Source organism: Brassica oleracea, chromosome C7 (assembly GCF_000695525.1).
Source record: "Brassica oleracea var. oleracea cultivar TO1000 chromosome C7, BOL, whole genome shotgun sequence".
In the NCBI taxonomy this organism is placed as follows: Eukaryota; Viridiplantae; Streptophyta; class Magnoliopsida; order Brassicales; family Brassicaceae; genus Brassica; species Brassica oleracea.
This window is the reverse complement of record NC_027754.1, coordinates 27,493,688-27,505,673: the sequence shown is the minus strand read 5'-3', so window position 1 is coordinate 27,505,673 and position 11,986 is coordinate 27,493,688. Positions and strand designations below refer to the sequence as shown.

Below are 11,986 nucleotides of genomic sequence, written 5' to 3'. Positions count from 1 at the left end.
ATAATTCTTAGCTACGCTTGGGATAAGTTTTTAAAGTAAGACGAATATAATTAAGCTAACGCCCAAACACCCCCTAAAATCATTTCACAAAAGAGATCGCAGGCGGCCCTCCTTTCAATCTCAAAAAGAAAGAAAAAAATCGTCTTGATTGGAGACGACGACAATGCAGAGGCTTTGCACTAAGCTCCGTTCCATTTCAGTCCGTTCAAACGGGAACCTATCTTTAATCGGTGCTCCTCACCGTCTCATCCACCATTCCCCGACTTCTCAGTTAACCCTAGGTTTCGCCACGCCGCCCAGCAAATGGAGCTTCCTCCCCGCCGGAGCTTCTCCCTTCGTTCCTCATCATGTAAGTCGAATCCTTCGATTAACTGAATAGTTTTGATTGCGTAGAACCTTAATAGATCATGTGAAATGGAGTCGCACTGGGTCTGATTATGCGTTGAATCTACAATTAGGGGAAGTTGCATGCATTTGTCATGTCATGTTCTTGAACCAAGCTACTATCTCATTTAATTAATACACAAACGAGTTACTTTGGAATCTCAAAGATTCGAGCTCTTAGTTTAAAGCTGTTACGTTTCGTGTCCTGGCTCTGATCGTGGGTTATAAGTAGCTGTAGCTCTTCTTGTATTTTGATGTCATGCTTACATATCTTCAGTAGTGTCGCTTTATGTACGTACACACATGTATTTGGAAAACTGTAGATCTACTGGACCAGGTTCTGGTTGGATCTTAGATTGACTAAAGAAAACAGCACTCATATGTTTTCTCCTAGTGTGCAACATCATTTTATATCTTAATTTTTCTTCTTTCCACACTGATCCGCTCTCTTGTTTGTATTCAGTTTGTTCAAGTACGGAGCATCACTTCCAAGGACAAAATGGCCAAATGGAAGAAGAAGTGGAGGCCTAGGACTCCAATCACCTCTAAAGTCAAGAAAGTCAAGATCAAGTTCTATTCGTACGTTTATCATCGTTAGTGTTTTTTAAGTGGAAAGTTTGTGGGTCTCTCTCTCTCTTAACAAGTCAATTTTTTTTTGTTGAATTCAGGTCATACAAAGACAGGTTTAAGCCACTGAATGATGGTACCATCCGTCGCTGGAAAGAAGGCAAGCGCCACAACGCACACCTGAAGGTTACTTAACTATTCCTCATTTTATAATATGAATCTATCAGTTTATTTATTCATTCCGCGAGTGCCTCTGGAAGAACAGGATGATAATAACTAGGATCTAACTGATCAAAACTTGGCTTTCATCTGATTAATGGTGACAGTGAAAATAAGTTTGACATAGAAAGTGTGATTCTTTAGATAAAAATGGTAGGCGAACTTGTATTACAAATACCACTCTATTGTTTTGAATTTTTTTTTCTGGGTTTGGCTCTCTATAAGTTTGAAATGTGTTAAGAATATTTGTTTCTATTTACTTGTATGCAGTCAAAGAAATCAAAGCGTAGATTAAGACAGCCTGGACTAGTACCACCAGCATATGCCAAAGTCATGAAGAAACTCAATTTCTGCAATTGAGGGATAAGGAGCAAGAAACAGTTCAGTCTCTCTTCCAGATTTTTCCTGATATTGCTCACTGGCACCCAAAGATTTGATCAAACTTTAGTTCTTTTTTTTTTGTTTTGTTGTTCAAGTTAATTTTAACCTTGTCTCCAAGTAATAAATTGGTATTGTGCTCATTTTTCTCAGGGGTTTGATATATGTTAAAAACTTTTTATACTTGTTATTTTCTTTTGATTGAATCTACCAATTTATGAAGATTTTAAGTGATTTCACTGAAATGAAGAAGAATAAGGTAACTGAATAGAAAATTCTTCTACACCAGTTTAAAACTCTTCTACATCTCATTTCTGAACATGGTAAAACCGTAGAAGATTTACGTACCATTTAGTTTTAACTGAATAGAAAATTTAATTAAAATTAGACCACTAATAATTATGTGATGTTAATATTAAATAATAAATTCAACTGGTGTATTGTATACTATGAATTTATCTGCGCGTGCTGAATTATTTTACATTTATTTTTAGTTTTAAGTGTTCGGTAATATATCATGTATGAATTTTATATCTATTGATTCTCTTTTTTTTTTAATGCAAGAGTTTCTAATCTCATAATCGGGAATATAATAAATTAATAAAGAAACCGCTTCGTTGAAGTCTTAGAAACACAAATATGTAGTTTTAAAACATTTATTTACCGAGTGTTCTACCTTAATCAATACAATACTAAAAAGAGGATATCCTCATCAGTGAGGCCCTCCACGTCACCCCGAAAAATCATCCAATCAGGTTTTAACATTTTACCACATAATTAAGTGATTTCAAATGTGCTTAAATTTCTTTACGAGCCCCACATGTTAATCTAAATGGCCCAGAAAACTCATTTCATTGAAAGCATCGTGACCTTTTGTTCTTCCTCTTCTTCGTTTCCGTTTCACTATACTCTGCAATTTCTTTAACCTGATCGAAATATCTAATCCACAATTACAACACTCTCTCTCTCTCACAGAGCTTTATCCCCATTCCCATGGCGTCTTCCGTCACTTCTCGCTCCTTATCTCTTTTCCTATTCACTTCAAAACCTTCTTCGTCTCCCTCCGCCGCCGCCACCACCACGCATCTTCTCTTCCCTTCACTCAGAACCAACGCCTGTTTCGCGCCACTAACACTAACCCCCCGCCGCCGAGGGCGTTCAATCATCGTCAGAGTAGACGACGCCGACGACTGAGGTGGACAGGACGAGTACGACATGGTAAACGAGGAAGTGGACAACAAAAAGGACTACGACGTCGAGTACGACCGCAGCGATGGCGGTTTCGAGCGGCGGCGGCAATGGGGACATCGCGTTCGTGCAGATCAAGAGCTTCACATCGACGCAGGGGTGGAACTCGGAGATGGTGGTTGATTATCGGATAAACGAAGACGGGTTCCATAAGATCAGTTTTTAGGACTGTGATTATGGGCTTGTTTGTTTCTCCATCTGGATGGACCATCTGGATGAAGATGAGAGTTTTGTTTGTTTAGGCACTAAAAGTGCAACTCATTCAGATGGATCATCTGGATGACTTTTGGAAATTTAGGCTTAATTTTAAAGTCCATTCAGTTGAACCAATTTGGATCATTTGAATGGAGATGGTTCATTCAAAATGGTATAATGTCTATTATACCCCTAATGTAATTCACAAATTACAAACCTAAACATAATATCATTTTTGTCACAAACGAAAACTGACAAAACTATAAAAACACTTTTTCCCGTGCTAAAAACTACTTTTTCACGCCAAAACCCCAAAACGCATTTTCCCGCTAAAATTGCAAAAAAATGTTTTCCCGTCAAAATTGCAAAAACGTGTTTTTCCGCAAAAACCGAAAACATGTTTTCATGCCAAAATCACAAAAAAAACATGTTTTCACGCCGAAACCCCAAAACGCAAATTTCCGCCAAAACACAAAAACATGTTTTCCTGCCAAAATCGCAAAAAACGTGTTTTCCCGCCAAAATTGCAAAATCTTTTTTTTCCTGCCAAAATTGCAAAAACGTATTTTCACGCCAAAACCCCAAAAACGTGTTTTCCCGCAAAAATCTCAAAAATTCGGTTTCCCGCTAAAACAAAAAAATCTTATTTTCTCGCCAAAACTACAGAAAAAATCGTTAATTTTGAAATAATTATAATGTAAACATATTAGACTAAATAATTAAATGTAATATAGTTAAAATTAATATCAAATATATTATTAAATCAACACAAGGGTATTTTGGTAATTTGTTTACTAAACTCATTTGGATGGAAATGAAAATAAAGAAACAAACATAAGATCCATTTAGATGATTCATCTAGATGAACTATCTGAAAGGACAAACAAACAGTCACAAAAATCTGAATGAATCATCTGAATAGATCATACAAATGAATCATCTGAATGGAGATGACAAATGGTGAAACAAACAGATCCATAATATACGTAAGATGATAGAATTTTTATTTTATTTTATTAAATGTAGAGTATTTTAAATTTTAAAAAAGATTTAAACATGGTTACGAAAAGATTAATAGAGACATTTAATATGTTAACATAAATTAATGATATTTAAAACAAAAAATATATCGAAACAAATAAATGATATAATATTAAAAAAAACAAACTTAATTTTTTTTTAAATCTAAGGTTTAATGTTTATAGACAAACAAACCGCGCGTAGCGCGGTAAAATCTCTAGTATATATAAATCTCAAATAAACACCGTCATAAATTATATAATTTTAAGAAATCCTATTCTTCAATATAATATAACTTTCTAACATGTACAGTTTATAAATTAAAAAACCTGCGCTTTCGAAGCGCGGGTCAAAATCTAGTTGTTTACAACTAAACTTTAAACCATTTTTGCTCAATCATATATATAAGAAAACCAAAATTGTTCAATACAGTCCCATAATAACCCAATTCTTTCCCGACAAAACCACAAAAACGTGTTTTCCCGCCAAAATCGCAAAAATGTGTTTTCCTCCAAAAACGCAAAAAATGTGTTTTCCCGCCAAAAACGTGCTTTCCCGACAAAACCACAAAAACGTGTTTTCCCGCCAAAACCGCAAAAACTTGTTTTCTCGCCAAAACCAAAAATTTGTATTTTTCTGACAAAATCGAAAAATATCGTTTTTCCGCCAGAACCTAAAAATCTTGTTTTCCACCAAAACATAAAAATGTGTTTTCTCGCTAAAACCGAAAAAACTTGTTTTCCCGCCCAAACCGCAAAAAGAAAACTTGTTAATTTTAAAATAATTCTAATGTAAATATATTAAACTAAATAATTAAATGTAATATAGCTAAAATTAATATTAAACATATGATTAAATCAACACAATGATATTTTGGTAATTTCTTTACTAAACTCGTTTAAATGGAAATGAAAATAATGAAACAAACATAAGATCAATTTAGATGATTCATCTAGATGAGCTATGTGGATGGACAAACAAACAATCACAAAAATCTGAATGGATCATTTGAATAGATCATACAAATGAATCATTTGGATGGAGATGGCAAATGGTGAAACAAACAGCCCCTATGTTTATCAGGAAGCCGCCTGATCCTGATAACGATGTTTAAGACTTCAGAGAGGTATGTGAAAAGTTCTTCTCCGCTTTTAACTTTGAATTCAAGCTGTTTTTATGTTTTCGACTATGCGGCGGCGTTTCTGATGTGGTGGTTGTATGTGACTCCTCCGGATATGGATATTTACTCAGATTCCAAGAGTTCTTGCTCCAATGCCTCAAAAGGTTTAGCCTTTTAATTTATCCTTACTGGTTTTTGTTTCTGCACGTGTTTTATAACATTCAAAGTCTGGTTGTGACCCCAATGGTGAGATTAATCTTATAACAACCTCTTCCTTCACAGCTTGAATGTAAACTTCTCTCCTTGTGGTCAATCTTTCTGCTTCAATGATGTTTACTTTCTCTTGAAGCTCTTTGATGTAAGAAATCCCATCTTCGGTCGATATAATCAGGTATTGATTATATTTTCTCAACCTCTTTATTATTACCGGAAAATGTCCTAATATTATGCGAGAAGTATTGATTATATTCACTTACAAGTATATTCTAAGTTCTAGCACATTCAATTTGCAGGATTTTGTATTCAAATCCTTGGTCAGTACTTGCTTTCCTGGATGTGATATACCTGCTTGGTTCAACCACCAAGCATATGGATCAGTATTAAACGTGGAGTTTCCATGATATTGGAATGAAGGCCAATTGAACGGTGTAGTATCATTTAAGGATTATAAAGACCAAAACAACGGTCTCCAAGTGATATGCACATGTGAGTTCACTAACGTATCCTTGAGCGGGGAAAGCTTTATTATCGGTGGTTGGTCCAAACCAGGGGATGAGCCACATACGATTGAGTCGGACCATGTCTTTATTGGCTACACTCTCCACTTATTTCTCCTTTTAATCTCTAGGCATTGTCGGTTCATGTATTTACATATACCTCTCCCTCTCTCTCGATAATTTTCTTCCAGATTGAGTTTTGTGTAACTTTTATTTTATTTTGTGTGTATTTAGGATCCAGTTTCCTGAGACTATATAACTGAGACGATGTTGATTTGTTGGGCGCAGATGATGACGCGGCCAAATGAGGTGAGATTCATAATTCTATGTAAATAAATCTAAACCTTATTTGGATTCCAAAACCAAGAAAATTGTGTGTTCAGATCAAAAAAAAAGTTGTATGGTTGTTGCAGGAGTTGAACGTTGGCTTATATATGATGTGGTCAATATCTTGGAGAGCATCGGGGATACACCCACTTTCTTCTGAAAAAAGTTAGCTCATTTCAGTCGCTCTGAGCTGATTCTATGTCTCACTTAGGTTGTGTCTAGAAAAGAGAAGAATCTTGATTCTTAAAAATGTTTTTTTTTCAGATTCTTCGCTTTATATATCAACTCAAGGTACACGTTAAATAGCTCTCAATGTTTTTTTGTCTCAGTCTCTGGTTTTGGAGAGAATGTTTTTTGATCTTTACTTTTGTTTACAGGAAGAAGGTTTGAGAGTGGGTTTTGGCATCTTGAGTATGTGATGCAGTTCACACGGGGTATATAAAATATCATATTTCCCAGATTCTGTAATGCTGATTTTGGTTTTCAGTTGATCCTGTAAGTGATTATGTGAGGCACTAACAAGAGTCTTATGGGAAATGTATATCAGGTACAATATGCCCTTCACACAATTATGTATTCTCATGAAAATGCTCCGGACAGCGGTCAGATGTTGTAAAAACTAAGTTTTCCAAGTTAGAAAAGCAAAATATGTTTTATATTTTTTTATCGATGCTAATAAACTTAGAAAATAAACTTTTATCGAAGACACAAAGATATATGTCTTCGATAAAAGTTTATTTTCTAAGATACCATGAACTTTTTTAAAAAAATTGTAAAGCAACATAAAAACTCAGTGTTAACAACCAAACCATATATTTAGATTATATATCAAAATAACTAAATAATATTAGATCGGACGCCGGCAAGCCCCTAGTTATGATAATAAATAGAATGAAGTATCTTAGAAACATAAATCATGGATTATTTTTGATATACGCATACATAATATTTTCAAAATAGTATACTAGAAGTTAACCCGCGCTACGCGCAAAGCTATTTTGATTTTCAAATATTAACTATATAGTTTTTTTTTACATTGTATTTTGAACAACAACAAAAATTCTGAATTGTATGTTTGTGTGAATACATATTTCATTAGAAAAAAACAGAAAACTATACATTTTTCAGATAGATGTTTAATATAGTTTTTCATTTCTTATATTGTATATTTACTTATTATTATTTTTTTTCTAATATTGTAGGGCAATTCTCTCAAATATATTGTATATTTAATTATTCTATTTTTTGTTTATATCAAATGGTAATATTACATATAGACGTTTAATGTAATATTTATATTTATTATATTGTATATTTACTTATTATTTATTTTTATTCTACGTAATATTTTTAATTCTTATACACTTAATATTTACTTATTATTTATTTTACTTATTATTTATTTTACTATACATTTTTCAGGTTGATGTTTAATTTAGTTTTTCCAGTTTAATATTTTATATTTACTTATTGTGTATTTTTCTTATATTGTATATTTACTTATTCTAATATTACGATAGATGTTTAATATAATATTTATATTTTTTAAATTGTATATTTACTTATTATTCATTTTACTACACATTTTTTCAGAGAGATGTTTAATTTAGTTTTTTAATTTTTTAATTGTATTTTACCTATTGTCTATTTTTTCTTATATTGTATATGTACTTATTTTTTTTTTCTTTTATACCTCATAATAATATTGTGATAGAAGTTTAATGTAATATTTATATTTCTTATATTGTATGCTTCTTTTACTTATATTGTATGCTTGTTTTACTTATATTTTATATTTACTTATAAAATATTTGGAAATAATAAAAATGTAAAACTATACATTTTCAGATAGATGTTTAACGTAGTGTTTCTATTTTTTATATTGTATATTTACTTATCTAACAGTTTTTCTTTTATATCAAATTGTAATATTACCATAGATGTTTAATGTAATATTTCCATTTCTTATATTATATATTTACTTATTATTTATTTTATAATATATTTTTCAGATAGATGTTTAATGTATTTTTTGTATTTCTTATATTGCATATTTACTAACTATTTATTTTTCTTATGTTTTATATTTACTTATTGTAATATTATAATAAATGTTTAGTGTAATATTTTTGTATTGTATATTTAGTTATTATTTATTTAACTATGCCTTTTGTATATATTTTTAATTTATTTTTTCCATTTTATATATTTTATATTTACTTATTCTAATTTTCTTGCTTTTATATCAAATGATAATATTATGATAGATGTTTATTATAATATTTCTGTTTATTATATTTTATATTTACTTATTATTTATTTTTCCTTACATTCTATATTAAATTATTATTCTTTAATGCAGTGTTTCTATTTCTTATATTGTTTATTTACTTATTATTTATTTTCTATTTTTTTAATAATAATGCCACGTATCATCATTCGTGAGAAGTTTTTTTCGCTGATGTGAACCCTCTATGGAACCTCAAAATGTCTCTTTTATTAGTATCTAGTTCTACTATTGTATATTTACTTATTATGTATTTTTTCTTATATTGTATATTTACTTATTCTAATATTACGATAGATGTTTAATAATCTATTTTTTAAATTGTATATTTACTTATTATTTATTTTTCTAAATATTTTTTCCAGAGAGGTGTTCAATTTATTTTTTAATTTTTTAATTGTATTTTGCCCATTGTTTATTTTTTATAATATTGTATATTTACTTATTTAATTTTCTGGCTTTTATATCAAATAACAATATTATGATAGATGTTTAATGTAATATTATTAACGTGCGAGGCTATTTTTATTTTCAATTGTTAACTATATAGTTTTTTTTACATTGTATTCTGAACAACAACAAAATTCTGAATTATATGTTTGTGTGAATATTTATTTCTTTGGAAAAAACAGAAAACTATACATTTTTCAAATTGATGTTTAATATAGTTTTTCATTTCTTATATTGTATATTTACTTATTATTTAGTTTTTCTTATATTGTAGGGCAACTCTCTCAAATATATTTTTTTAAGTTTTTATCACAAAAATAACTTTGAATAAGTAAAATGACCAAAATAACCACTTTTTATTTTGAAAATTTTAGTTTTAATTTTTTTTTTAATTTGAAATTCTATCCTCAAAACCCCACACTTAACTCTAAATCCTCAATCTAGATTAGTTAACCCTACGGTATAAATGTATTTTTACTCTTTAATAAAACTTCTTTTGGTCATTTTTCTCATTAAGGCTATTTTGTGATAAAAAGTTAAACTGACCATCTTATGGAATTTCTCTATATTGTATATTTATTTATTCTAATTTTCTTGCTTTTATATCAAATAGTAAAATTACAATAGATATTTAATGTAATATTTCTATGTTTATATTGTGTATTTGCTTATTATTTATTTAACTATACATTTTCCATTTAACTATACATTTTTGAGATAAATGTATATTTTTTTTATATTGTATATTTACTTACTATTTATCTTTTATTATTTTATATAATTACTTTTTCTAAATTTCTTGATTTTATATCAATGATAATATTATGATATATATTTAATGTAATATTTTTATTTTTTACATACAATATTTACTAATTATTTATTTTTTCTTATATTTTTACTTATTATAATATGTAACATTTCTATCTCTTATATTGTATATTTACTTACTATTTATTTCTTCATATATTGTATATGTATTTACTTATAAAAGTATTTGTAAATAGTAAAAATGTAAAACGTACATTTTTCAAATAGATGTTTGATGTTAGTTTTTATTTCTTATATTGTGTATTTACTTATTATTTATTTTTTCTTATATTGTATATTTACTTTTTTATCCTAATATTATGATAGATGCTTAATGTAATATTTTTATATCTTATACTTAATTATTGTTGTAAAGAAAATACTTAATTATTATTTATTTTACTATACATTTTTCATATTGATATTTAATTTAGTGTTTTCAGTGATAATATTGTATATTTACTTATTGTGTATTTTTTCTTATATTGTATATTTATTAATTCTAATATTACGATCGATGTTTAATATAATATTTCTATTTGTTAAATTGTATATTTACTTATTATTCATTTTACTAAAAAAATTTTTAGAGAGATGTTTAATTTAGCTTTTTAATTTCTTAATTGTATTTTACCTATTGTTTATTTTTTCTTATATTGTATATTTATTTATTTTAATTTTCTTCCTTTTATACCAAATAATAGTATTATGATAGAGGTTTAATGTATATTTATACTTCTTATATTGTATGTTTCTTTTACATATATTGTATGCTTGGTTTACTTATATTGTATATTTATTTGTAAAATATTTGGAAATAATAAAAATATAAAACTATACATTTATCATATAGATGTTTTTCTTATATGGTATATTTATATTGTATATTCACTTATTATTTATTTAACTATACATTTTCAGATATATGTTTAATTTACTTTTTCCATTTTATATATTGTATATTTACTTATTCTAATTTTCTTGCTTTTATATCAAATGATAATTTTATGATACATGTTTAATGTAATATTTCTATTTATTATATTGTATATTTACTTATTATTTATTTTTCCTTATATTGTATATTTAATTATTATTGTTTAATGTAATGTTTCTATTTCTTATATTGTTTATTTACTTATTATTTATTTTATATTTTTTAAATAATAATGCCATGTCTCATGAGAGAAGTTTTTTTCGTTGATGTGAACCCTCTATAGAACCTCAAAATGTCTCTTTTATTAGTATTTATTTCTACTATTGTATATTTACTTATTGTGTATTTTTTCTTATATTGTATATTTACTTAATCTAATATTATGATAGATGTTTAATATAATATTTCTATTTTTTTACATTGTATATTTACTTATTTATTGTATATTTACTTATATAATTGTCTTGCTTTTATATCAAATTGTAATATTACGATAGATGTTTAAAGTAATATTTCTATTACTTATATTATACATGTACTTATTATTTATTTTATTATATACTTTTCAGATAGATGTTTAATGTATTTTTTGTATTTCTTATATTGTATATTTACTTATTATTTATTTTTCTTATGTTTTATATTTACTTATTGTAATATTCTTTATAATTCATGTCTGTATTATAATGTTTAATTTATTTTTTTATTTGTTAATTATATATTTACATATTATTTATTTTCCTTATATTGTATATTTACTTATTATTGTTTATTGCAATATTTCTATTTCTTATATTTTTTATTTACTTATTATTTATTTTTCCTTATATTGCAAATTTACTTATTATTTATTTTCTATTTTTTAAATAATAATACCACGTGTCATCTTTCAGGAGAATGTTTTTCGCTGGTGTGGACGTTCTATGGAACTTCAAAAGGTCTCTTTTATTAATAAGGACTAGGGATTAACCCGGGCTACGCCCGGGATTTTTATTTTTTTTCTAATTTAAGTTGTTAAATTATTTATATTTAGGTTATGATATATATTTATATAAATGTTAAGATGCATGTCATAATTAAACTTTATTTTTAAATTTTAACACGTTAAATTAACATATTTTTTACTACTTAAATATTTTTTGTAATTTTGTTGGCTATCTAGTTATCATATTTAGCAAAACTATATGTTGAGAATTGCAATAAATGTTTTAGATATTTAATTAAACTACAGAGTATTTTCGGATCGACCACATGCTCAACAATCGATCGATCCGTAAAAAGATGGTCGATCTCCTTGGCCAGGTAAGTACAATTTTAGCAAAAATATC

General features: G+C 27.8%; 1 protein-coding gene, 1 long non-coding RNA gene and 1 pseudogene across 2 annotated transcripts; all 3 read left to right on the top strand.

Moving 5' to 3' along the window:
* Window positions 1-103: 103 nt before the first annotated feature.
* LOC106304228 lies at window positions 104-1,731 on the top strand. The gene is made up of 4 exons (XM_013740634.1): window positions 104-349; window positions 848-963; window positions 1,053-1,137; window positions 1,441-1,731. Exons 1-4 carry the CDS (start codon window positions 164-166, stop codon window positions 1,528-1,530), a joined length of 477 nt encoding a protein of 158 aa, XP_013596088.1. The 5' UTR covers window positions 104-163; the 3' UTR covers window positions 1,531-1,731.
* An 810-nt stretch (window positions 1,732-2,541) lies between these two features.
* LOC106302991 lies at window positions 2,542-5,301 on the top strand (annotated as a pseudogene).
* A 957-nt stretch (window positions 5,302-6,258) lies between these two features.
* On the top strand, window positions 6,259-6,780 carry LOC106305609. Its single transcript, XR_001263021.1, has 3 exons — window positions 6,259-6,339; window positions 6,552-6,608; window positions 6,722-6,780. It is a non-coding gene; the product is annotated as an uncharacterized LOC106305609 (long non-coding RNA).
* The last annotated feature ends 5,206 nt before the right edge of the window (window positions 6,781-11,986 follow it).

Coding starts and splice junctions, on each gene's coding strand:
- LOC106304228 (XM_013740634.1), top strand. CDS start 164: ATGCAGAGGCTTTGCACTAAGCTCCGTTCCATTTCAGTCCGTTCAAAC. Junction 964..1,052: donor GTCAAGATCAAGTTCTATTC/GTACGTTTATCA, acceptor TGTTGAATTCAG/GTCATACAAAGACAGGTTTA. Junction 1,138..1,440: donor GCCACAACGCACACCTGAAG/GTTACTTAACTA, acceptor ACTTGTATGCAG/TCAAAGAAATCAAAGCGTAG.